Source organism: Schistocerca cancellata, chromosome 11 (genome assembly GCF_023864275.1).
Source record: "Schistocerca cancellata isolate TAMUIC-IGC-003103 chromosome 11, iqSchCanc2.1, whole genome shotgun sequence".
NCBI lineage: Eukaryota > Metazoa > Arthropoda > Insecta > Orthoptera > Acrididae > Schistocerca > Schistocerca cancellata.
The window spans coordinates 108,039,418-108,065,404 of NC_064636.1; the positions used below are offsets into that span (position 1 = coordinate 108,039,418).

The 25,987-nt window shown below is 46.1% G+C and overlaps 1 protein-coding gene across 1 annotated transcript in view; it reads right to left on the reverse strand.

The window, feature by feature from the left end:
- LOC126108454 (speckle-type POZ protein-like) overlaps positions 1-25,987 on the reverse strand; it is a 152,480-nt gene that overhangs the window by 62,296 nt on the left and 64,197 nt on the right. Inside the window, exons 2-3 of the mRNA XM_049913667.1 lie at positions 25,261-25,437; positions 11,256-11,369 (exon numbers count right to left, since the gene is read on the reverse strand). Of these exons, the coding sequence (XP_049769624.1) occupies positions 11,256-11,369; positions 25,261-25,437 (291 nt within the window). The remainder of the gene's footprint in view (positions 1-11,255; positions 11,370-25,260; positions 25,438-25,987) is intronic.

Consider the following 25,987-nt stretch of genomic DNA (forward strand, 5'->3'; position numbering starts at 1 on the left):
GACATCGCGGTGAATGCACATTGGAAGCGTGTTTTCGTCATCGCCATACTGGCGTATCGCCCGGCGTGATGGTATGGGGTGCCACTGGTTACACGTCTCGGTCACCTCTTGTTCGCATTGACGGCAGTTTGAACAGTGGACGTTACATTTCAGATGTGTTACGACCCGTGGCTCTACCCTTCATTCGATCTCTGCGAAACTCTACATTTCAGCTGGATAATTCGCGACCGCATGTTGCAGGTCCTGTACGGGCCTTTCTGCATACAGAAAATGTTCGGCTGCTGCCTTGGCCAGCACATTCTCCAGATCTCTCACCAATTGAAAACGTCTTGTCAACGGTGGCCGAGCGACTGGCTCGTCACAATACGCCAGTCACTACTCTTGATGAACTGTTGTATCGTGTTGAAGCTGCACGGGCAGCTGTACCTGTACACGCCATCCGAGCTCTGACTGAATGCCCAGGCGTATCAAGGCGGTTGTTAGGGCCAGACTTGGTTGTTCTGGGTACTGATTTCTCAGGATCTATACACCCAAATTGCGTGAAAATGTAATCACATGTAGTTCTAGTATAATATATGTGTCCAATGAATACCCGTTTGTCATCTGCGTTTCTTCTTGGTGTAGCAATTTGAATGGCCAGTAGTGTAACAGGAGGCTTCACTGAACAGTTTGAGGTAGGGAATCTGCGGTCGAAGAAGTCAGGCTAAGAAGATATGCTAGTAAATTTGCCTGCCGCTTTGTCTAGCGTTACGTTTTCCAGCTGAATTTCAACTAACATGCGTACAAGTTTTCACATACTGTGCTGTTTACTTATGTGTACATTCATTATATCCTTGGGATGAAACAAGGAAGGCTAATCTGATTACTGGGAATTCATGATGCAGGTTTCGTTTACTTTACCTGTTCATAAGGTGACTCCGTTGTATTTACATTGTTCCATGACAGATGATGATGATGATGATGTCCCATACTCCCAGGAGCGTAGGGAACCGTCGGGAGCCCCGCATCGCCGACTAGGCAAGGTCGTAGCGGAGGTGGTAATGAAGATGAATGATGATGATAAAGGCAACACAACAGCACCCACTCATCCCGAGGCAGGAAAAATCCCTGACCCCGCCGGGAATCGAACGCGGGACCCCGTACGCAGGAAGCGAGAATGCTACCGCAAGACCACGAGCTGCAGTCTCAGGACAGAACGTCCTGTAACTCAATAACAGATCCATTCATTACTCAGTGCTACTCGGAGACGTACAGTACAATTCGGTGGAGCAGTACTGGTACAGAACAGGGTGTATCCAATAAAATCATACAATTTTTTTAAAAAAATCGTAACTGTTTTCTTATTTGAGATCTGTACGCGAACAACGTCCTGTTGGAAAGAGCAAACTCTCGAGTTTTACACGGTTTCCGCTAGGCAGCAGCAGTGTGCGCCCACTTTCGTTCTAGTGAAAATTGTGTCGCGATAACAGGGAGCGTTTTGTGAGGAAACGTTAGCGACAGCCCCGGACATTTGCACAAGCCCCGCCCATTTACCCCCCTCCACACCTACCAACCAAGAGTGCATCAATATGATCTTTGGTACTCCTCGTCGCTGTAGTGTCTTTGTTCGTCGTTTTTTGTTTTACCGCGGTTGTTCATACTAGCAGTGTTGTGCTGTTAGTACTTCTTAGCAGTTTGTGTAATACTGTCAAAATGAAACATAGATATGCACTCTCAATAAAGTTATCATACAGAAGGTACCTTATCTTGACTGTTGTGGCCAACTGCTGTCAAAACTGATATCTAACAGACATTAAAGTGCGATAAGATGTGTTGGAATGACACTGACGAAATTATGTACATATGTTTAACAATAGGCAGCTCTAAAGCTCTCAAACACTGATGAAGAACTCAGAGTAATCTCGTGTCTGCTATAAGCAAGCAGTCATAAGAGTTCACAAGTAAAAATTCACCCATTACACAGGCAAATATTAATGAAGAATGCCACTGTATAAATATCTGACTGCTTGCATTACGCATTTCTACGTTATCTCACTCTTATATACTTTAGTCTTAATGAGGTAATCAGAAACAAACTAAGATATCGACTTTGCCTTGTTTATGCACAACATTGAGACAATCGAGATAATGGACAGCATTCTTGGCCATACTACCTATTTATATTTCCCAACAGAATTTCTTACACTACGCGAGCTGACGGAAATTTGCGCTCACTGCAGTTAACAAATATCAGATTTTCTGATATAGTGCATATGAAAGCTCATGAAATAAAAAAGACAGTGTGGATACCATTTTTATTTTTCTTTCTTACTGACGATTTTTAAACTCGCATATTAATGAACATACTTCTAATTCTTTTCACAATGGTACCGGAAAAACTGTATTTCGTACTAACTACTGATTTTCTCCCTTGTTATGACTGGCATATCTGTGATACGAACAACTTTGATGTAGGAACACGCGGCAGACCATGGGCGGAGCTTAGGATATGGATCGGTATGGAGGGGGGTGATTGGGTGGGACTTGTGCACCGTCCGGGGCTGTCGCAAACGTTACGTGTTTTGTGTTCTACGTTATGCGCAGTGCGGGGCCAGTAATAACATTTTAGCGTGACTTTCGTACTGAGTATGATGTGGATCCTCCTGTAACACGGAGCATTAGACGATGGCACGAAGAAGAGCGAGAAAGAGGTTGTTAGTGTTAAGACAAAATCGCCGGGCCATCCCCGAGTGTCTGACACAGACATCCTCCATACTTTGACAAGGAGTCCGCAGAAATCCGTTCGCTGTGCAGTTCGACAGCTCAACACGACCCCGATGTCCGTCTGGCGTGTGTTGCGTCGACGTTTGTACACGAAACCGTACAACATTCAGCCACTGCTAGCTCTTCGTGAAGGTGACAAACAACATCGCGTGGAGTTCTGTAATTTCGTTCTCGGCAAGATGGAGGATGCCAGTTTTCTTCCACACTTGGTATTTAGTTCCATTGCATTTAAATGGAAAGGTGAACCGTCATAATGTGAGAATATGGGGTACGAAACAACCACATTAAGTTGTACAACATGAGAGAGAGTCTCAAAAATTTTGACATTAGCCGCGCATCTCAAGGGGGTGATATTGAACACCTACGAAAAGGCGTAAAAAATTGAATTTCCCGTTCATCAGAAACCAAAATTCATTGTATATGTTTATTAGTTTCAGAAATATATTCTTTTTGATACACCCTGTATTTCCTGATCGCTGGATTGGAAGCGGAGGTCCTATTCCACAGCCGGCGAGGTCACCTGGCCTGAATCCCGTTGATTATTTCCTATGGGGATATCCAAAGTCACTGGTGTATGAGACCACAGGGGATGCGGACATGGAATTAGTTGCCAGAATTGTAGCTGCCTGTGATGCGATTCGAAACACACCAGGGATATTCATCATGATGCATCACAATCTTGTTCGTCGATGTCATGCTTACATTGAGGCTGATGACCTTCAGTTTCGGCACATTTTGTAAGATACAGTACAAATTCTGCTGTCACTGTGTCAATGATGGTATTTGCAGTGAACCTATGTAAATGAAAAAGTACACAGTAATGTGATTTTATTCTTATTATATCCTTACGATGGCTTCTCCAATCCCATGTTCCGTGTGTCGGATTGTTCAGTGGAGCATCCTCTGTGTCCTTTTAAAAGCTTTTGCACACCCTTACAGAAACATCCTGTATATGGTTGACAGCATACTCGTGTTAGCCGTGAAATCGAAAGGTACAGTCCCACGATCAGTATTTGGTGCCGAGTGACGCACAGTTGCGTCACTGGTCCATTCTTTCTGACCGAGTCTTACGTAAACTGAGGTGTACGCCTGGACATGTCCTACGGAATATCAGACCAGCTGTGTGGCTGGATTGTAGAGTTTTTAGCAAACAGAACACAGCATGTTGTTATCAATGGAGAGGCGTCTACAGACGTTAAAGTAACCTCGGGCGTGCCACAGGGGAGTGTTATGGGACCATTCCTTTTCACAATATATATAAATGACCTAGTAGATAGTGTCGGAAGTTCCATGCGGCTTTTCGCGGAGGATGCTGTAGTATACAGAGAAGTTGCAGCATTAGAAAATATAGCGAAATGCAGGAAGATCTGCAGCGGATAGGCACTTGGTGCAGGGAGTGGCAACTGACCCTTAACATAGACAAATGTAATGTATTGCGAATACATAGAAAGAAGGATCCTTTATTGTACGATTATATGATAGCGGAACAAACACTGGTAGCAGTTACTTCTGTAAAATATCTGGGAGTATGCGTGCGGAACGATTTGAAGTGGAATGATCATATAAAATTAATCGTTGGTAAGGCGGGTACCAGGTTGAGATTCATTGGGAGAGTCCTTAGAAAATGTAGTCCATCAACAAAGGAGGTGGCTTACAAAACGCTCGTTCGACCTATACTTGAGTATTGCTCATCAGTGTGGGATCCGTACCAGGTCGGGTTGACAGAGGAGATAGAGAAGATCCAAAGAAGAGCGGCGCGTTTCGTCACAGGGTTATTTGGTAAGTGTGATAGCGTTACGGAGATGTTTAGCAAACTCGAGTGGCAGACTCTGCATGAGAGGCGCTCTGCATCGCTGTGTAGCTTGCTGTCCAGATTTCGAGAGGGTGCGATTCTGGATGAGGTATCGAATATATTGCTTCCCCCTTCTTATACCTCCCGAGGAGATCACGAATGTAAAATTAGAGAGATTAGAGCGCGCACGGAGGCTTTCAGACAGTCGTTCTTCCCGCGAACCATACGCGACTGGAACAGGAAAGGGAGGTAATGACAGTGGCACGTAAAGTGCCCTCCGCCACACACCGTTGGGTGGCTTGCGGAGTATAAATGTAGATGTAGATGTAGAAGTGTTTCCTGTGCCACAATTGTAACACCTGCAACCTGTTGTCATATTCCAGCAGGATGGGGTACCAATCTAATGGTCCCTGGATGTCTGTCAATTTCTAGATGTAAAAGTTTGAGGTTAGTTGGCTAGGACGATATGGTCAAATTCGATGGCTGCCACGATCCCCTGACCTTGCGCCACTAGCCTTCTTCGTGTGGGGTTTCATAAGGCACACGGTGTACCGAACCGAGGTTAGACACTGACAGGACTCGAAAGCACACACTCACAATGCATTTGAGCTTGTCACCTTGGAGGTCTTGTACACTGATGTGCATGGATGAGGAAACGAAAGTTTATAAGTTATGTTATCACGTGTTGAAAAACATCTGTTAATATCTGAATTGTGTATTTAAAGTGGAGACCTAGATACGACGTAGAGGCTTCATGCCGCTGTAGCCCTCAGTGGTTCACAACCCCACAACAGGCCACAGCAGTCCACCCACACCACCACCGCCCCACACGGAACCCAGGCTCATTGTGCGGTTCAGCCCCCAGTGAACCCCCTCCCCCCACCAAATGACCGTCTCACACCAGACAAGTGAAATCCCAATATTAGCGTGGCAGAGTAACTATGGTATACGCGTACGTGTAGACAGTGTTTGCGCAGCAATCGCCAACATAGTGTAACTGAGGCGGAATAAGGGGAACCAGCCTGCAATCACCTAGGCAGATGGAAAACCGTCTTAAAAACCATCCACAGACTGACCGGCACACCGGACCTCGACACTAATCCACCGGGCGGATCCGTGCCGGGGACCGGCACGCTTTCCCACTCGGGAAGCAGCGTGTTAGACCGCGTGGCTAGCCAGGTGGGCAATATCTACTACAGTCTTGGAAGTATTAAAATCTTATTTTGTTTCCTACTAGTATCTGTGGCTTAGGCTGACAGAGTGATGATGATGATGTTTTGGTTTGTGGGGCGCTCAACTGCGTGGTTATCAGCGCCCGTACAATTATCCAATCTTTGCTCAGGCCAATTTCGCCACTTTCCTGGATGATGATGAAATGATGAGGACAACACAAACACCCAGTCATCTCGAGGTAGGTGAAAATCCCTGACCCCGCCGGGAATCGAACCCGGGACCCCGTGCTCGGGAAGCGAGAACGCTACCGCGAGACCACGAGCGGCGGACAGGCTGACAGAGTGTTTAGCACATTGGGAAGGACAAAAGACTCACAGAGACGAAATATAGCTTATCAGATTGATAGGTGTCATGTATAATTTTGGTATATGACTTTTTGGTGTCTGAATCAATATTGAGCGAGCAGCGATATTCTAAGCTGTATCACAGAAGCTAACATCTTTGAGCTGTATGAGGGCACAGTGGGAGCAGACAATGTTCAGCTTTGGTAGCGAGTGGAGCCGAAGTACAACTGTCTTAGAGTTAAGCTGATAATTTTAAGCGGTGTTAGTGAGGAAGCTATGGTGATATTATTGTGGTGTCACCGCCAGACACCACACTTGCTAGGTGGTAGCCTTTAAATCGGCCGCGGTCCGTTAGTATACGTCGGACCCGCGTGTCGCCACTCTCAGTAATTGCAGACCGAGCGCCGCCACACGGCAGGTCTAGAGAGACTTCCTAGCACTCGCCCCAGTTGTACAGCCGACTTTGCTAGCGATGGTTCACTGACAAATTACGCTCTCATTTGCCGAGACGATAGTTAGCATAGCCTTCAGCTACGTCATTTGCTACGACCTAGCAAGGCGCAATTACCAGTTACTATTGATGCTGTAAAACATGTACCGTCAAGAGCGATGTTCACCAATTATGGATTAAAGTTAAGTATTCCAGAAGCTACGTACGTTTTTTACTAGTCTCATTTCCGTGTCCTGTTCCAGACCTCACGCCAGCCTGCGTGAGCTTAAACGCGTGCCTTTCGGCTTCCTCATAGTGGGTTGGCTGTCTTGCCAATCCACAACAATTATCATCCAAGTTAAAATTTAGCTTTTGTTCAATCAACATGACTATGAAACTGATTTGAGAAGGAAGAAATCTAATGGAATGTCAGGTAAATACAATAATGATGATATTTTTTACTAGCGCTGCGCCATCGAACGAACTTGGTTATTGTACTGAACGCTACTAGATTTCAGAGATATGAAAGTGTGTTGCTTGGATGTTGAGAAGTTCATTAAATTTAAAATCTGGCTTGAGCACTTGTTCTCCATACAAAAAACAACAGTGTTGGCATTTATGTGCATGTTTCATTTTCTTGCCAACCTTTCTCTTACAAATATTTTTTAACGGATAAAAATGTAACTGCCGCGTGGCTAGGGCCACACGCCACGTGAAAGTCTTCCGAACTGACACCACTTCAGCGACTTGCGTGTCGATGGGGATGAACGGATAAGATAAGGACAACACAACACCCAGTCCTTGGGCGGAGAAAATCACCGACCCGGCCGGGAATCGAACCCGGGCCGTTAGGTACGACATTCCGTCGCGCTGACCACTCTGCTACCAGATGAAGACTTAACGGATGATCCATCCAAGTACAGGGCTATTACAAATGATTGAAGCGATTTCATAAATTCACTGTAGCTCCATTCATTGACATACGGTCACGACACACTACAGATACGTAGAAAAACTCATAAAGTTTTGTTCGGCTGAAGCCGCACTTCAGGTTTCTGCCGCCAGAGCGCTCGAGAGCGCAGTGAGACAAAATGGCGACAGGAGCCGAGAAAGCGTATGTCGTGCTTGAAATGCACTCACATCAGTCAGTCATAACAGTGCAACGACACTTCAGGACGAAGTTCAACAAAGATCCACCAACTGCTAACTCCATTCGGCGATGGTATGCGCAGTTTAAAGCTTCTGGATGCCTCTGTAAGGGGAAATCAACGGGTCGGCCTGCAGTGAGCGAAGAAACGGTTGAACGCGTGCGGGCAAGATTCACGCGTGGCCCGCGGAAAATTGGCTCATGCCACAACTGGAGACCGACAGCGCCGACTTCATCTTTCAACAGGATGGTGCTCCACCGCACTTCCATCATAATGTTCGGCATTTCTTAAACAGGAGATTGGAAAACCGATGGATCGGTCGTGGTGGAGATCATGATCAGCAATTCGTGTCATGGCCTCCACGCTCTCCCGACTTAACCCCATGCGATTTCTTTCTGTGGGGTTATGTGAAAGATTCAGTGCTTAAACCTCCTCTACCAAGAAACGTGCCAGAACTGCGAGCTCGCATCAACGATGCTTTCGAACTCATTGATGGGGACATGCTGCGCCGAGTGTGGGAGGAACTTTATTATCGGTTTGATGTCTGCCGAATCACTAAAGGGGCACATATCGAACATTTGTGAATGCCTAAAAAAACTGAGTTTTTGTATGTGTGTGCAAAGCATTTTGAAAATATCTCAAATAATAAAGTTATTGTAGAGCTGTGAAATCGCTTCAATCATTTGTAATAACCCTGTATGTTCGATTTGCAATTAACAGAGAACTCATTGCACCTCTCGAGTGTCCCTGTGTAGATACAGTAATTTGCAGCTTTAGGATAGCGGCGCCCAAGACAGCAACGCGATGTCCAGATTTGCGCAGATTCGAGGTAAGGAGGAAAAATTTTGATTGTGTTATTTATTCACTCAGGACCAACTTACGTTATTCAGATACAGTTTTTGTGATCAAATTTTGCAAAGCCAATGACTATGTTTCATGTCCAAGTTAATTATTCACGCAGTTTATACTGTTCAAAATTCCTGCAGTCAGATTGCTAACTTTTACAGTACGGATGCCTTCCCTTTTCATTACGACAATTAATTATTATTACAGCGCAGCTTCGCCTTCACTTTACGACAGTTGATTTACTATCACAGCTCAGGCCTACAATTGGGAACAGAGTACTTCAGTCACATTTTTTTATTTGTTTAGATAACTTTCAAGATTTAGGTGTACGAGAGGAGTTTGAAAAGTCCGTGCAAAGTCCGAGAGATGGCACCACTCGCGCGTATCGAGGTCATGTTTGGTTAGTAGTATCTTTGGACAGAACGCACGCCAAGTTTCAGCCATATTGGTCTCTTTATTTGTGTTTGGCATTCGTGTGAATCAAGGAAGTCGAGTGATCGTCAAAGGGACGAAAAGAATTTTATGTGGTGATTAAAGATTACTTTATGAAAGGAAAAACTCCTCAGGAGACTAAAGAGAAGTTTGATAAACATTGCGGTGACTCTGCGCCTTCCACGAGAACAGTTTATAAGTGGTTTCAAAATTTTCGGAGTGGCCATATGGGCACAAGTGATGCTGAACGTTCTGGACGGCCTGTGGAGGTTACGACTCCAGAAATCATTCATAAAATCCATGATACGGTGATGAATAACAGAAGAGTTAAGGTGCGTGAGATTCCTAGTGCTGTGGGCATCTCAAATGAACGGGTACATAAACATTTGGACATGAAAAGGCTATCTGCAAGATGGGTTCCGCGATTGCTCACACTTGACCAAAAACGGAATCGTGTGAAGTGTTGCAAGGATGGTTTGCAGCTGTTGAAGAAGAATCTGCAGGATTTTAAGTGGCATTTCGTCACTGTGGATGAAACATGGGTACATTTCTGTACTCCTGAGACCGAACAACAGTCTAAACAATGGGTTACCAACGGAGGATCTGCACCAAAAAAGGCGAAGACCATTCCTTCTGCTCGAAAGGTTATGGCGACTGTCTTTTGGGATTCACAAGGGATAATCGACTATATGGAAAAGGGTAAAAATATTAGAAGTGCATATTATTAATAGTAATTGGACCGTTTGAAAACCGAGCTGCAAGAAATATCCCGGCAATTGGACCGCAAATAGGTCCTTCACTATGACGACAATGCACCAGCACACACCTCAGCAGTTGTGGTCGCAAAATTATTGGAAGTAGGATTCCACCTCGTTTCACATCCCCCCTATTCTCAAGGCTTCGCTCCCTCGGGCTACTGTTGTAGTTAGCAGATGATCTAACATCGTGTTACTAGAGGCGGCCCAAATGCGCGCGTTTTAGCTCACGCAGGCTGGCGTCAGGAGGGAAGAAATATACTGACGCGAGGTGTGGAACATGACAAGGATTCAGAATTCAGAAAGCGGACGTAGCTAGTTGGATACTTAACCTTAATCCATTTATGATGAACGTCGCTCTTGACGGTACATGATTCACAATATTATCTGTTCAGAAGACGTAGTAACTGAATATGGCGTCTCGCTTGGTCGTAGCAAATGACGTAGCTGAAGGCTATGCTAAACTGTCGTCTCTGCAAATGAGAGCGTATGTAAACAGTGAACCATCGCTAGCAAAGTGGACTGTACAACTGGGGCGAGTGCTAGGGAGTCTCTCTAGACCTGCCGTGTGGCGGCGCTCGGTCTGCAATCACTGATAGTGGCGACACGCGGGTCCCACCTAGCAGGTGTGGTGTCTGGCGGTGACACCACAACTATTTGTTCCCGAATTTCGAGAAATGGATGGTGGGACAAAGATTTTATTGAAACGAGGAGATGATTTCAGCAACTAATAGCTATTTTGAAGACTTGGAAAACTCCTATTATTCGGAAGCGATCACAAAATTAGAACAGCGATGGACGAAGTATATAAGTCTGAAAAGAGACTATGTCGAAAACACACGCCATAACCTTTCCGGCCGAAGGAATGGTCTTCGCCTTTTTTGGTGCAGATTTTCCCTTGGTAACCCATTGTTTAGATTGTTCTTTGGTCTCAGGAGTATAGTAACGTATCCATGTTTCATCCACAGTGACGGAACGACGCTTAAAGTCCTGCGGATTCTTCCTGAACAGCTGCAAACCATCCTTGTAACATGTAAGTAGGTTTTATTTTTGCATGGACTTTTGAAATGCCTCTCGTAGTTGGCTTTGGATAGTCTGCCTTCCTGAGATAATGTGTGTGTGTGTGTGCGTGTGTGTGTGTGCGTGTGTGTGTGTGTGTGCGTGTGTGTGTGTGTGCGTGTGTGTGTGTGCGTGTGTGTGTGTGCGTGTGTGCGTGTGCGTGTGCGTGTGTGCGTGTGCGTGTGCGTGTGTGCGTGTGTGTGTGCGCGCGCGCGTGTGTGTGTGTGTGTGCGCGCGCGCGTGTGTGTGTGTATGCGTGTATGCGTGTGCGTGTGTGCGTGTATGCGTGTATGCGTGTGCGTGTATGCGTGTATGCGTGTGCGTGTATGCGTGTGCGTGTATGCGTGTATGCGTGTGCGTGTATGCGTGTGCGTGTATGCGTGTGCGTGTATGCGTGTGCGTGTATGCGTGTGCGTGTATGCGTGTGCGTGTATGCGTGTGCGTGTATGCGTGCAATGTTACATTTCTCATGCAGATGCTTGGCAACCCTGGGTGCCTGGTGCATCTACTCACCAGCCGGGCAGCCTCCTCTACCACAGAGTCCCTCGCCGCCGACGCCTCCTGGCGGTTTTCGTTGACGTACAGGGCGGCGAGGACGGCTTCGCTCTTCAGCGGGATTTCCTTGCGCTGCAAACACACACGTACCTGTATCATCAATACAGTTTTATACAGTAACCCATGAACCTACATCTACATTCATACTCCGCAAGCCACCCAACGGTGTGTGGCGGAGGGCACTTTACGTGCCACTGTCATTACCTCCCTTTCCTGTTCCAGTCGCGTACGGTTCGCGGGAAAAACGACTGCCGGAAAGCCTCCGTGCGCGCTCGAATCTCTCTAATTTTACATTCGTGATCTCCTCGGGAGGTATAAGTAGGGGTAAGCAACATATTCGATACCTCATCCAGAAAGGCACCCTCTCGAAACCTGGCGAGCAAGCTACACCGCGATGCAAAGCGCCTCTCTTGCAGAGGCTGCCACTCGAGTTTGCTAAACATCTCCGTAACGCTATCACGCTTACCAAATAACCCTGTGACGAAACGCGCCGCTCTTCTTTGGACCTTCTCTATCTCCTCCGTCAACCCGACGTGGTGCGGATCCCACACTGATGAGCAATACTCGAGTATAGGTCGAACGAGTGTTTTGTAAACCACCTCCTTTGTTGATGCACTACATTTTCTAAGGACTCTCCCAATGAATCTCAACCTGGCACCCGTCTTACCAACAATTAATTTTATATGATCATTCCACTTCAAATCGTTCCGCACGCATACTCCCAGGTATTTTACAGAAGTAACTGCTACCAGTGTTTGTTCCGCTATCATATAATCGTACAATAAAGGATCCTTCTTTTTATGTACTCGCAATACATTACTTTTGTGTATGTTAAGGATCAGTTGGCACTCCCTGCACCAAGTGCCTATCCGCTGCACATCTTCCTGCATTTCGCTATATTTTCTAACGCTGCAACTTCTCTGTATACTACAGCATCATCCGTGAAAAGTAGCAGGGAACTTCCGACACTATCTACTAGGTCATTTATATATATTGTGAAAAGCAATGGTCCCACAACACTCCCCTGTGGCACGCCAGAGGTTACTTTAACGTCTGTAGACGTCTCTCCATTGAGAACAACAAGCTGTGTTCTGTTTGCTAAAAACTCTTCAATCCAGCCACACAGCTGGCGACAGTGTGGAACTGTATCGAAGGCCTTCCGGAAGTCAAAGAAAATGGCATCTACCTGGGAGCCTGTATCTAATATTTTCTGGTTCTCATGAACAAATAAAGCGAACAAATAAAGCTGTTTCCGGAATCCATGTTGATTCCTACAGAGTAGATGCTGCGTTTCCAGAAGCGACATGCGTGCGGTATCGTTCCCGCTTCCCACGTCCGGGTTCCCGGGTTCGATTCCCGGCGGGGTCGGGGATTTTCTCTGCCTCGTGATGACTGGGTGTTGTGTGATGTCCTTAGGTTAGTTAGGTTTAAGTAGTTCTAAGTTCTAGGGGACTGATGACCATTGATGTTAAGTCCCATAGTGCTCAGAGCCATTTGAACCATTTTTTTTTTTTTTTTTTTGAAGCGACATGATACGCGAGCAAAAGCATGTTCTAAAATTCTACAACAGATCGATGTCAGAGATATACGTCTATAATTTTGCGCATCTGCTCGACGACCCTTCTTGAAGACTGGGACTACCGGTGCTCTTTTCCAATCATTTGGAACCTTCCGTTCCTCTAGGGACTTGCGGTACACGGCTGTTAGAAGGGAAGCAAGTTCTTTCGCGTACTCTGTGTAGAATCGGATTGGTATCTCGTCAGGCCCAGTGGACTTTCCTCTCGAGTGATTTCAGTTGCTTTTCTATGTAGATTCCTTCAAAAATAAATAAATAAATAAATGCAGTATCTCTTCCGACACATGCTTATCTGAAGGAACAGCGACTGCAAGCATTATGAAATACAAGAAATGTATTTGCAGTGGCGAATAAGGACAACCGCCATCTGTATAACTGAATGACAACAATGAAAATTTGTGCCAGGCTGAGACGCGAAGCCGGATTGCTCGCTTATAGTGAGTATCGCCTTACCATTTCTCTTTGCTTTCCTTTCTTTTCTTTCAAACATTCTTTTCTTGGACCTCCCATATCAGCTCATAGCCCAGCCATTCTATCCCCTCGTGTGTCTTAATCGACTAGCTTCTTAGCTTTAGTTCCTATCGTTGCTACGCATACACTATGTGATCAAAAGTATCCTAGCTGAAAATAACTTACAAGTTCGTGGCGCCCTCCATCGGTAATGCAGGAATCAATATGGTGTTCGCCCACCCTTACCCTTGATGACAGCTTCCACTCTCGCAGGCATACGTTCACTCAGGTGCTGGAAGGTTTCTTGGGGAACGGCAGCCCATTCTTCAGGGAGTGCTGCACTGAGGAGAGGTATGAATCTTAGTCGGTGAGGCCTGGCACGAAGACGGCGTTCCAAAACATCCCAAAGTTGTTCTATAGGATTCAGGTCAGGACTCTGTACAGGCCGTCCATTACATGGATGTTATTGTCGTGCAACCACTCCGCCACAGGCCGTGCATTACGAACAGGTGCTCGATCGTGATGAATGATGCATTAAAAAAAAATTGTGTGTGAAATCTTATGGGACTTTACTGCTAAGGTCATCAGTTCCTAAGCTTGCACACTACTTAACCTAAATTATCCTAAGGACAAACACACACACACCCATGGCCGAGGGAGGACTCGAATCTCCGCCGGGACCAGCCGCACAGTTCATGACTGCAGTGCCACAGACCGCTCGGCTAATTCCGCGCGGCAATGATGCAATTGTCATCCCCGAATTGCTCTTCAACAGTGACAAGCTAGAATGTGCTAAAAACATCAATGTAAGTCTGGGCTGTGATAGTGCCACGCAAAACAACGAGGGGTGCAAGCCCCCTCCGTGAAAAACACGACCACACCGTAACACCACTGCCTACGAATTTTACTGTTGCCACTACAAACGCCGGCAGATGACGTTCACCGGGCATTCGCCATACCCACACCCTGCCATCGGATCGACACATTGTGTACCGTGACTAGGCACTCCACACAACGTATTGCCACTGTTCGATCGTCCAATGTTTACGCTCCTTACACCTAGCGAGACGTCGTTTGGCATTTACCGGCGTGACGTGTAGCTTATGAGCAGCCGCTCGAACATGAAGTCCACTTTTTCACACCTACCGCTTAACTGTCATAGTACTTTCATTGGATTCTGAGACAGTTTGGAATTGCTGTGTGATGGTCCGGATAGATCTGTGCCTATTACACATTACGACCGTCTTCAACTGTTGGCGGTCTCTGTCAGTCAACAGACGAGGTCGGCTCGTACCCTTTTGTGCTGTACGTGTCCCTTAACGTCTCCACTTCACTATCACATCGGAAACAATGGACCTACGGATGTTTAGCAGTGTGGAAATCTCGTGTACAGACGTGTGACACAAGTGACACCCAATCACCTGACCACTTTCAAAGTCCGTGAGTTCCGCAGAGCACCCCATTCTGCTCTCTCACGGTGTGTAATGACTACTGAGGTCGCTGATATGGAGTACCTGGCAGTAGGTGGCAGCTCAATGCACCTAATATGAAAGATGTATGGTTTTTGGGGGGGTGTTCGGATACTTTTGATCACATAGTGTACCATTGCTTATAGTAGAGTAGTTCCGTCGTTTTTATTTGTTTTCCAATGTACCGACTGCTTCAGAGTTTGCTTGTCGGCGTCTGTCCACAACCTTTTCACGACGGTGGTGTTCACCACTTCATTTGTTTATGCTTCATAAGTTAGGCTTCTCATAATTCTGAAAGCACCAGCTACCAGGACATGGCAGAGCCCATTTTTTCAAAAAAATTATTTATTTAATATTTCTGTGTCCCTTTTGTAGTGATTTATCCATCGTTCTCGACATTTCTGCAAAATACATCAGTTTCGTCTCAGAAAACAAATATACAGAAAAACTAAATAGACACGTCACCTCCTTCTTGCGGCCGTATTTAATGGAGCGTGCAGGAGAAAAGTAAATGAAGGCCTCGCCCTTAAAATACAAAAAAAAAGTGAAAGTGTAGTTAACACATAAATATGAAATACTTGTTCTGTGGTAAAGTGATAAGGACATAATTCGATTCTGATTCCATTTCATGCTTTAAAATCTTCTGAATTCCTTGATTCAAATATAATGTTTTTAGAGTTACTTCAAGGAATCTGGCGTAGTTTTTCCTATGATTTCTTGTTTTTGAAACTAGATGCAGTTGGAATGCAAATCCTTTGGCTATCCGAGCACACTTCACAGCCAGATCCAAAACTGCGTATATCGACAGCATTGTGTACAGGGTGATTATAATTAATCTTCCAAACCGCAGTAGAAACAGCACTGCTCAGAATGACGTCATATTGCAACGGAATATTATTGGAGAAGGGGGAAAACGTATGGCACAAGGAAGAAAAAATAGTGAGAGAATTGATCAGTAGACCAACAGATAGCCTTATGGTGAGGGGACTGTTCCCCCTTAAACGGAAATATGGGTTCGAGTGGCAGTCCAGCACGAATTTTGGTTCTCATTCCGTTATACAGCTGATGGTTGTCCGTAGCTTCAATTGCGAATACATTTAAAAAGAAGAAAACGGGGAGGCCACTTATTTTCATCGCCTCCAGAAGCTGTCAAATCCTTCATAGACAATATTTTCAAGACGGTAACATCAGAGTGGGAAAACGTTTCGACAATTTCTCTAAACGAACGCAACGTTCTATAAATTTTCAAGGTGAGTATTTTTAAAAACAGTACAATCACATGGAACCTCGTGGCAGAATAAAATTGTATGCGAGGCCAGGACTCTAATTCAGTACGTTTTTTTTTGTTCTCGGCATTTTATCTGGGCGGATGTCATTCATCGCTGAATCCTATACTCAGTTTTTTTTTTTTACGTGGGTGGGTCGAATGAAAACCTTAAACATTTTTTTAAAATATTATTTATTTGCAGAAGTGGTACAAAGCTGTATCACTTTTCAACATAATCTCCCCCACGCTCAATGGAAGTCCTCCAGCGCTTACAAAGTGCATAAATTCCTTTAGAAAAAAATTCTTTTGGTAGTCCGCGCAACCACTTATGCACCGCGAGGCGTACCTCTTCATGAGAACGGAAATTCTTTCCTCCCATTGCGTCTCTGAGTGGTCCAAACATACGAAAATCACTTGGAGCAAGGTCTGGTGAGTACGGTGGATGAGGAAGACGCTCAAAATGCAGGTCTGTGGTTGTTGCAACTGTTGTACGGGCAGTGTGGGGCCTTGCACTGTCATGTTGCAAAACGACACCTGCTGACAGCAATCCACGTCACTTTGATTTGATTTGATTGCAGGCCGCAGATGATTTTCTAGGAGATCTGTGTATGATGCACTGGTGACAGTAGTCCCTCTGGGCATGCAATGCTCCAAAATGACGCCTTTTTCGTCCCAAAAGAGTCAGCATAACCTTCCTTGCTAACGGTTCTGATCGAAACTTGTTTGCTTTTGGTGATGAGGAATGGCGCCATTCCTCGCTCGCTCTCTTTGCTTCCGGTTGGTGGAAGTGAACCCAGGTATCTTCCCCAGTAACGATTCTTGCAAGGAAGCCATCACCTTCCCGTTCTTCACAAGCATCAACACGTCGTTCTCTCATTTCAGGAGTCAGCTGCCGTGGCACCCATCTTGCAGACACTTTGTGAAACTGGAGCACATCATGCACAGTGTGGTGTGCTGACCCATGACTAATGTGTAAACATGCTGCAATGTCATTCAGTGTCACTCGGCGGTTTTCCTTCAGTACGGCTTCAACTGCTGCCATGTTCTGTGGAGTCACAACTCGTTGTGCCTGACCTGGACGAGGAGCATCTTCCACTGAAGTCACACCATTTGCGAACTTCCTACTCCATTCGTAGACTGCCTGCTGTGACAAACATCCATCACAGTACTGAACCTTCATTGGTGGATGAATTTCAATAGGTTTGACACCTGCACTACGCAAAAAACGAATAACAGAACGCTGTTCTTCCCTGATGCAAGTGGGTCGGCCATCTTTATACTGATACTGCGACGGTATGTGTGCATCTACACCATGCTGCCACCTACAGGCCGTTCTGCACGCTGTTTGTAGCACCCTCACCAACTTACAGGATAACGGCGCGAAATTTCGATTTGTTATTACAAATTTAAGGTTTTCGTTTGACACACCCTCGTATTACAGAGGACGGCTGGCCCTCTGACGGAACACGCCGTGGCAGTGGCAGTGACCGACTCAGCTATCCGGGTACGACGCACGACCGGCCCTCACAGGTTTACATCCGCTCCTACCTCATCTCCTATCTTCCAAACTTCACAGACGTTCTCCTGCAAACCTTGCGAGACTACGACCCGAGGAAGAGTCCATATTATGGACAAACCGTTTACAAGGGGACCGTAACAACTTCCCCTCACTGATACCATTCGCGTGTAGAGCAAGTTTAAAAATTGAGCGCATAAAAATTTTTGGATGTGAGGTCCGCTCGTTATGCAAAACACCGTTTTTCTCAGTACCCAAACATGTTTCGGCACCACTGAGCCATCATCAGTGGGTTTTCGTTTTTTTTATTTATTCTGCAATGCGAACATTTTGTTAAATGATTATAAAATTATGCGTATTTTTACTTCAAACAACAGATCATTTCTTTTTGCAAATACCTTTACATATGGTGAACATGAACTTTCTGGATCACTTTTGTGTTAATTACTACAGGTAGCTTGTCATCTGCAACCAAACGATGTCGATGAGAAAGTTTTTTGCTGTGAGTTAACCTATCTTCTAGGACAGGGGCGGGCGAACGCTGCACGCGGCTCACGAGCGCACAGCGCTGCACGTGTGCTGCTCGCGTGCAGGCGTCGACCGAGGCTGTGGCGACAGCCGGCAGGTTGCGGCAGTGTAGTGCCAGGCTAAGCTGCGGACGTTGAAGCGAAGCGACCACTACGTAGTGAACGTTGTATTTCAATAACCGGAAAATGCAGAGTGAATCAAGGAAACGGAGAATTGGAGATTTGCTATCTTTTAAAAAGGAATGGGAGAATCATTTGTTCTCTGTGGTAAAAACGTGAAAATTGGAAATGTATAATATGTGACAGTATTGTCGCTGGTGAGCGGAAGTTTAATATTGAACGCCATTATAATAAATTTCAGTATGTTGCCGTTCTTAGTGCAATAAAAGAGGAATTTCTCAAGTGATTTGGGGATATATCTTACTTATCCCAAGGTTTTGAATAGTTCTCGAGAGAATCTGGTTTCTGTAGATCATATTCATCTCAGTTTGCAAATGGAATTAATAGATCTACAGTGTAATTCTCGTCTGAGAGACAAGTTCCTTTTGGCGAGACGTGTAATAGATTTTTATCACGACTTTCCACAGCAAGAGTTTCCTCGTCTCCATCGTGAAGCCATGAAGATAGTCAATGTTGGGCTTGACATACTTTTGTGAGAGATTTTTTTCTGTTATGAAAATTAATAAGTCTCGGTTAAAAACAAACATCAGTAATGAAAATTTACGTAACTGTTTGCGTTTGTCTGTATGTAGAAATTTTGTTCCAGACATTAAACGTATTGTAAACTCCACCTGTGATAATTAAATAAAACGTATCGTAGGTAATAGGTACTCTTTCAAACCATGAGTTCTGTCAAGCACTCCTACTAACCTTATTCCTTCATTTAATAAAGCAGGCCAGGAAACAAAACGCATTACAGAGGAACAAGCGGAGAGACGGTATGGTGGGGAGGGGTGAGAAGCGGGTGGCCAGCTTGCCCCTGTGTGGACGCAGAACATGTTAACTGCACACGTGCATGTGCACCGCACACGTGCAGAATTCCTGCCCGCCCCTGTTCTAGGATGTAACTCAGTTTTTCGCGATGTTTTCGCTCCTATTTTCGTATTTACCCAACCACAATAGAAACACACTCAAGAATACTAAAACCCAGCCACAGGTAGCAGTGCAACCTTATCTGCCCAGACTTGATTCCTGTGTTTTTCTACTTCTGCCCTGATTTCTCGTTGCAGTCGATTTACCAGGCGCTTTGTGGCTGGATTGCGCGTTGCCTGCTATTCCCTGAATGCTCGGTTTTTTCCCCTGATGGTTGCTATGATAGGTGGAGGCAGTTGGTGAGTTTTTGGTGGTGTAGGCCGTCTCGGAGGTGTAGCTTCTGTTGCAGCTTTAGATGTTAGGTATAACAGAGTGGCTTCTGCTCCTGCTGTCTCTGGGTCTGGTGTATCCAGAAGGTCTCTTTCAAGCAGTTGGCGATATATTTCCCAGCTAATTCCTCGAATATCAAGATAGTGTCTAGGCGGTTTATTAATGCCGACGAGGTCGACATAAAAAGTGACAGGTTCGTGGTCAGATGTAAGGGCCCTTCTGGTAAAGGCAGTAACACCATTGGGAAGTCCCTTAATGATGGCTGTATCCAGCAGGTCACTCTGGCCTCTGTTCGGAAAGCAAGTGGGGTCGTATGGTCCCACAATGATTGCGTGGTTTCTTTCTGCAACTCGCAGCAGACGACGTCCGCTGATGTTAGTGATGCGGCTGTTCCAGTTGGTATTTTTGGCATTAAGGTCACCAGCAAGAAAAAGATTTCCTTGTTGTGACAGTAGCACCTCAAAGTCTGCTTCTTCTAGATGGCCCCGGAGGGGCGGGGGGGGGGGGGGGGGAAGGCAGCAGTTGAATTGCATGTGACCTCTTGACGTCTGGACTGCAACCAATGTGGCTTCTACTGTGGCTAATGCTGGAAGTGGCAGTTCGTGACGCATCAAGGAATTTCTTACATATACTGCTGTTCCTCCACCAGCAGTCGGCCGGTCCGTCCGGAAACAGCTGCAGTTGGCTACTCGTACTTGGATGTCGGGTTTCGAGTGTGTCTCGGTGACCAGGCACACGTCGATTCTTTCATCTTGGAGGAACTGACGGAACTCTCCTACTTGATTGCGAATTCCATTGGCGTTCCACGTGCACACAGTTAGCCCAAATCTAGCTGCCATATTGGGTGGTGGAAGTTGGCTTTGGAATGGCCTGTAGGGCAACTTGAACTGCAGCAGATATCTGTTGCGGAATAGTAGCCATGATAGCCTGAAGGGCATCAGTGATAGCTTTCGTCATGACTGAGGTCAGATTGAACTGTTGACAGGAAGTGTTGTGTTGTGCCTGAGTTGTTGGCGGTCCAGCACCGATTATGTGCTGCTGAGGTGCAGCGATGGTCGGAGCAGGTGGAGCTGGGCGATGGGGAATAAACTGAGTACGCCTATGGTGGTGGAGGTTGATTCTCTGTATGCCTGCAGTGGAGGATGAAGCATTATTGGTTGTTGCTACATTTGTATTTCTCCTGGCAGCTGCAATAGCAGCATAAGTGAGACCCTGATGAGTGGTTGCCTTTTGTCTAGTCCTATAGGCTTTAATGACTTCACATTCAAGGTAGCTAGCATTATGAGCTTTGTTGCAACGGACACATGTGGGAGGAGTGTCTTTGTCCTTAGGGCAATCTTTGGAAGTGTGTTCTTGGCCGCACTTCACACACTTGAATGACATTGCACAGTATCGGGCTACATGGCCAATGCCTTGGCATCGATAGCAGATGGTGGGGCCACGTTTGCCCCGGGGTTCCTCAATTGTGACGTCTGTGTTGGCTATGATCTTCTTTGTCAGTAATTTTCGGTTATCTGGTGTGTCCGTGAGCACTACCATAAAGAGGGGGGGGGGTGTCTTTATGAGTTCCAGGCGATTGCACTCTGGAGATTGACCTGGGGACAATTCCGATAGCTTCCAGTTCTTCCCTCAGATCATCACACGAGAAACTGAAGGGAAACTCTCGAATGACTTTTTTGATGGGCTTGTCAGGCGAATAGGTATAAAATCCCCATTGCCTTTTTGAGACTTCCTCTGTGACTTTGATAATATCTGTAGTAAGACCTGAGTTTCTCCTGGCGTATACAACTTTCAAATAACTTCCGGGAATTCAGCCAGGTAACACTTTCAGCGACCGCCGATATTTCGGCGGGAGAACACCCCGCCATTTTCAAGGCAAACTGCAACGGACAGGCGGCGTACATGCAAATTTAATACCTCGGTTCTCGGACCGAAGCAGGAAAGATAACACACACACACACACACACACACACACTGAACACTAGTGCCACCAAAGATGACCAAAGTCAGAGCTATCGATAGTGAGACTATGAATTCGCAGGTGAGGCAGCATTGACTCTGTTCCTCTGTTTTTTGACAAGGGAGAGAGCCGGATTCCAAACAGAGTTTAAACAGAAACCTCCATCCCTGTTAACGAGGTTGCTCGCTAATTTAATCTCAACTGCCTCCCTAATCATACTGTCCCAATAGCTGGACGTGTGATTAGGGAGGCAGTTGAGATTAAATTAGCGAGCAACCTCGTTAACAGGGATGGAGGTTTCTGTTTAAACTCTGTTTGGAATCCGGCTCTCTCCCTTGTCAAAAAACAGAGGAACAGAGTCAATGCTGCCTCACCTGCGAATTCATAGTCTCACTATCGATAGCTCTGACTTTGGTCATCTTTGGTGGCACTAGTGTTCAGTGTGTGTGTGTGTGTGTGTGTGTGTGTGTGTGTGTTATCTTTCCTGCTTCGGTCCGAGAACCGAGGTATTAAATTTGCATGTACGCCGCCTGTCCGTTGCAGTTTGCCTTGAAAATGGCGGGGTGTTCTCCCGCCGAAATATCGGCGGTCGCTGAAAGTGTTACCTGGCTGAATTCCCGGAAGTTATTTGAAAATATCTGTAGTAGTTGCGGTTTGAAGCTTGTAGAGGTCTTTACCAGCTGTTCTGAATTGGAAAGGATTGCTAAGAAGGCCCTTAATAGTTTGCAATAGGATTTTATACGCCGCCTCGAATTCAATGATGATGGGAGGAGGTTTCTGTGCTTTTGTAGAAGTCTGGGCTGTGGTGGCCAGGGTGTCACTTTGGTAGGTTGGTTCGGCGTCCATAGCCGCGAAAGAGTTGTTTGTTGATATAGGAGCAGCACTCGTAATCTTTCGCGCAGGAGCCGTCCGACTGGCTGGAATGAATCCCTCCTCATCGGCGATGCGGCGGGACTCCTTGTGTTGGTTTTCGCTAGCTGAACAGTTCGGGGTTGCCTCGTCCGCACTTTCCCTCTTGGCAGGTCCGGGAAGTTCTTCTGTTGGCGTAGAACACATGATAGTCGTTGGCATCAAGTCGGTAAGAAGCTTCATGCTTTCATTTGGATCTTCCTCGGCTTGGCTGGACGTTGCATTGCCAGTGTGATGCAAGTCAGTGTCTCTCTCGGCGTCGAGTTCTTGCTGCTTCTTCGAAGCCTCGGACGAGCGGGGCGCCTTTCTCGTGTCGGACATAGTGCCAGTAAAGGCGGAGAGATTTGCACATGGAGGAAGGAAAGCTAGCCTGGGCCTCTGCGAGCGCGGGCTTGTCCCATGCGAAGGGGGCCCTGACTCGCAAAATCCCTCAATATCGGTCCCTAGGTGCGCAATGTTTTATTCCTGAAGAAAGCACTGCACAACCAACAGGTACAGGAACACGACAAGGTGCGAACGCCGTGATCGTGACAACCCTGCGTGCGTGCGTGCGTGCGTGAGAATCAATGTAGGCCTGTGTTGTGATAGTGCCAAGCAAAACAACAACGGGCGCAAGCTCCCTCCATGAAAAACACAACCACACCATAACACCATCGCCTCTGAATTTTACTGTTGGCACCACACACGCCGGCAGCTGACGTTCACCGGGAATTCGCCATACCCACACCCTGCCATCGGATCGCCACATTGTGTGCCGTGATTCGTCACTGAACACGGCGTTTTTCCATGGTTCAGTCGTCCAATGTTTACACTCCTTACACCAAGCGAGGCGTCGTTTGCCATTTACTGGCGTGATGTGCGGCTTATGAGCAGCGGAGTTGTCTCACCTCCAGCCTAACTGTCGCAGTACTTGCAGTGGAACCTGATGCAGTTTGGAATTCCTATTTGACGGTCTGCATAGATGTCTGCCTATTACACGTTACGACCTTCTTCACCTGTCGGCGGTCTCTGTCAGTCAGCAGACGAGGTCGGCCTGTACGTTTTTGTGCTCTACGTGTCCCTCCACGTTTCTACTTCACTATCACATCGGAAACAGTCGACCTAGGGATGTTTAGGAGTGTGGAAATCTGGCGTACAGACGTATGACACAAGTGACCCCCAATCACCTGATCAGGCTCGAAGTGCCCAGTTCTGCTCTCTCACGATGTCTAACGACTACTGAGGACGCTGATATGGAGTACCAGGCAGTAGGTGGCAGCACGATGCACCTCATATGAAAAACGTATGTTTTTGGTGGTCCGGATACTTTTGATCACATAGTGTACATATATCTATCTGCAGGCTCTGATAAGCATTTATCATTGGCCATTTGATCACATAGTGTACCTATATCTATCTGCAGGCTTTGCCAAGCATTTATCGTCGGCCACGAACACTTCATTGGTGACGTCACACAGCAAGATGCTTAGGTCTGTATTTATCGTAGGCCACGTCATGACGTCATGAACACTGGCGAGTCAGTACACTTCGGACCACACATATTAACTCGCAACCTAGCAATCGTTACCCTCAGACTTCAAGAAGAATATAATAATTTCAATCCCAAGGAAAGGAGGTGTTGACAGATGTGAAAATTATCGAACAATCAGTTTAATAACTCACAGCTGCAAAATACTAACGCGAATTCTTTACAGACGAATGGAAAAACTAGTAGAAGCCGACCTCGGGGAAGATCAGTTTGGATTCCGTAGAAATGTTGGAACACATGAGGCAATACTGATCTTACGACTTACCTTAGAAGAAAGATTAAGGAAAGGCAAACCTACGTTTCTAGCATTTGTAGACTTAGAGAAAGCTTTTGACATTGTTGAGTGGAATACTCTCTTTCAAATTCTGAAGGTGGCAGGGGTAAAATACAGGGAGCGAAAGGCTATTTACAATTTGTACAGAAACCAGATGGCAGTTATAAGAGTCGAGGGACATGAAAGGGAAGCAGTGGTTGGTAAGGGAGTGAGACAGGGTTGTAGTCTCTCCCCGATGCTATTCAATCTGTATATTGAGCAAGCAGTGAAGGAAACAAAAGAAAAATTCGGAGTAGGTGTTAAAATCAATGGAGAAGAAATAAAAACTTTGAGGTCCACCGATGACATTGTAATTCTGTCAGCAAAGGACTTGGAAGAGCAGTTGAACGGAATGGACAGTGTCTCGAAAGGAGTGTATAAGATGAACATCAACAAAAGCAAAACGAGGATAATGGAATGTAGTCGATTTAAGTCGGGTGATGCTGAGGGAATTAGATTAGGAAATGAGACGCTTAAAGTACTAAAGGAGTTTTGATATTTAGGGAGAAAAATAACTGATGATGGTCGAAGTAGACAGGATATGAAATGTAGGCTGGAAGTGGCAAGGAAAGCATTTCTGAAGAAGAGAAATTTGTTAACATCGAGTATAGATTTGTCAGGAAGTCGGTTCTGAAAGTATTTGTACGGAGTGTAGCCATGTATGGAAGTGAAACACGGACGATAAATAGTTTGGATAGGAAGAGAATAGAAGCTTTCGAAATGTGGTGCTACAGAAGAATGCTGAAGATTAGATGTGTAGATCACATAACTAATGAGGAGGCATTGAACAGAATTGGGGAGAAGAGCAGTTTGTGGCACAACTTGACAAGAAGAAGGGATCGGTTGGTAGGACATGTTCTGAGGCATCAAGGGATCACAGATGTAGCATTGGAGGGCAGCGTGGAGCGTAAAAATCGTAGAGGGAGACCAAGAGATGAATACAGTAAAGAGATTCAGAAGGATGTAGGTTGCGGTAGGTACTGGGAGATGAAGAAGCTTGCACCGGATAGAGTAGCATGGAGAGCTGTATCAAACCAGTTTCAGGACTGGAGACCACAACAACACACTAGCAGTCTTGAGCCTTACCGCCTTCTGGAGCTGGAACAGCCGGTTGTTTCTGGTCATTTCGGCTCCCACCGAAGGCCTGGCTCTGACGAATCCACTCCGGGGTGTCGTCCTGCTCCTCCGGCTGGTACAGCCAGAGAGACAGCAGCGCCACGCCAATGGCAGCAACAGCAGCCAGCGCCCTCCTGGAGCCAGCACCTGCAACAGTGGTCGAACCCAACATTTCCTACATGTCTTCCTTTTCCCTAGCGTTCATCCCGTATAGCAGCGGGTCACTTTTTCAGGATTTGAAATATTTTATTGTATTACGTAGGTTGTTTGAGAAGTTATCGAATCACTACGAGAGGTCAGCGCTAGCGCAACGCGTCGTCCACGTGATATTCATTGGACTGTTGCTTGTACACACAGGCTACGTCAGTACTCTCGGAATAGAGCTGTGGCGATGACGTGTGGCCCTGTTGTTGTTCCCGCTTAGTGATTTGCAAAGATGGAAAAAGTCAAGATTCGAGCAGTGATTAAGTAATCGATGAGATTTCGGGATTGCAGCCGGATCATGTTCACTTCTTGCCACGATATTTCGGCTGGCAATCGTCCAGCCATCTTCAGGTGAGTGTCCATCACTGGAGACTGCAAGTTTTTTTTTTTTTCCTTTATTGTATTTCAATTCCCCATCGGGGCGTGCTGGCAGCAGCATAGGCGCTGCTCTTCAGCCGAAAGACATAGAACAAAACAATAGAAGACATTTAAA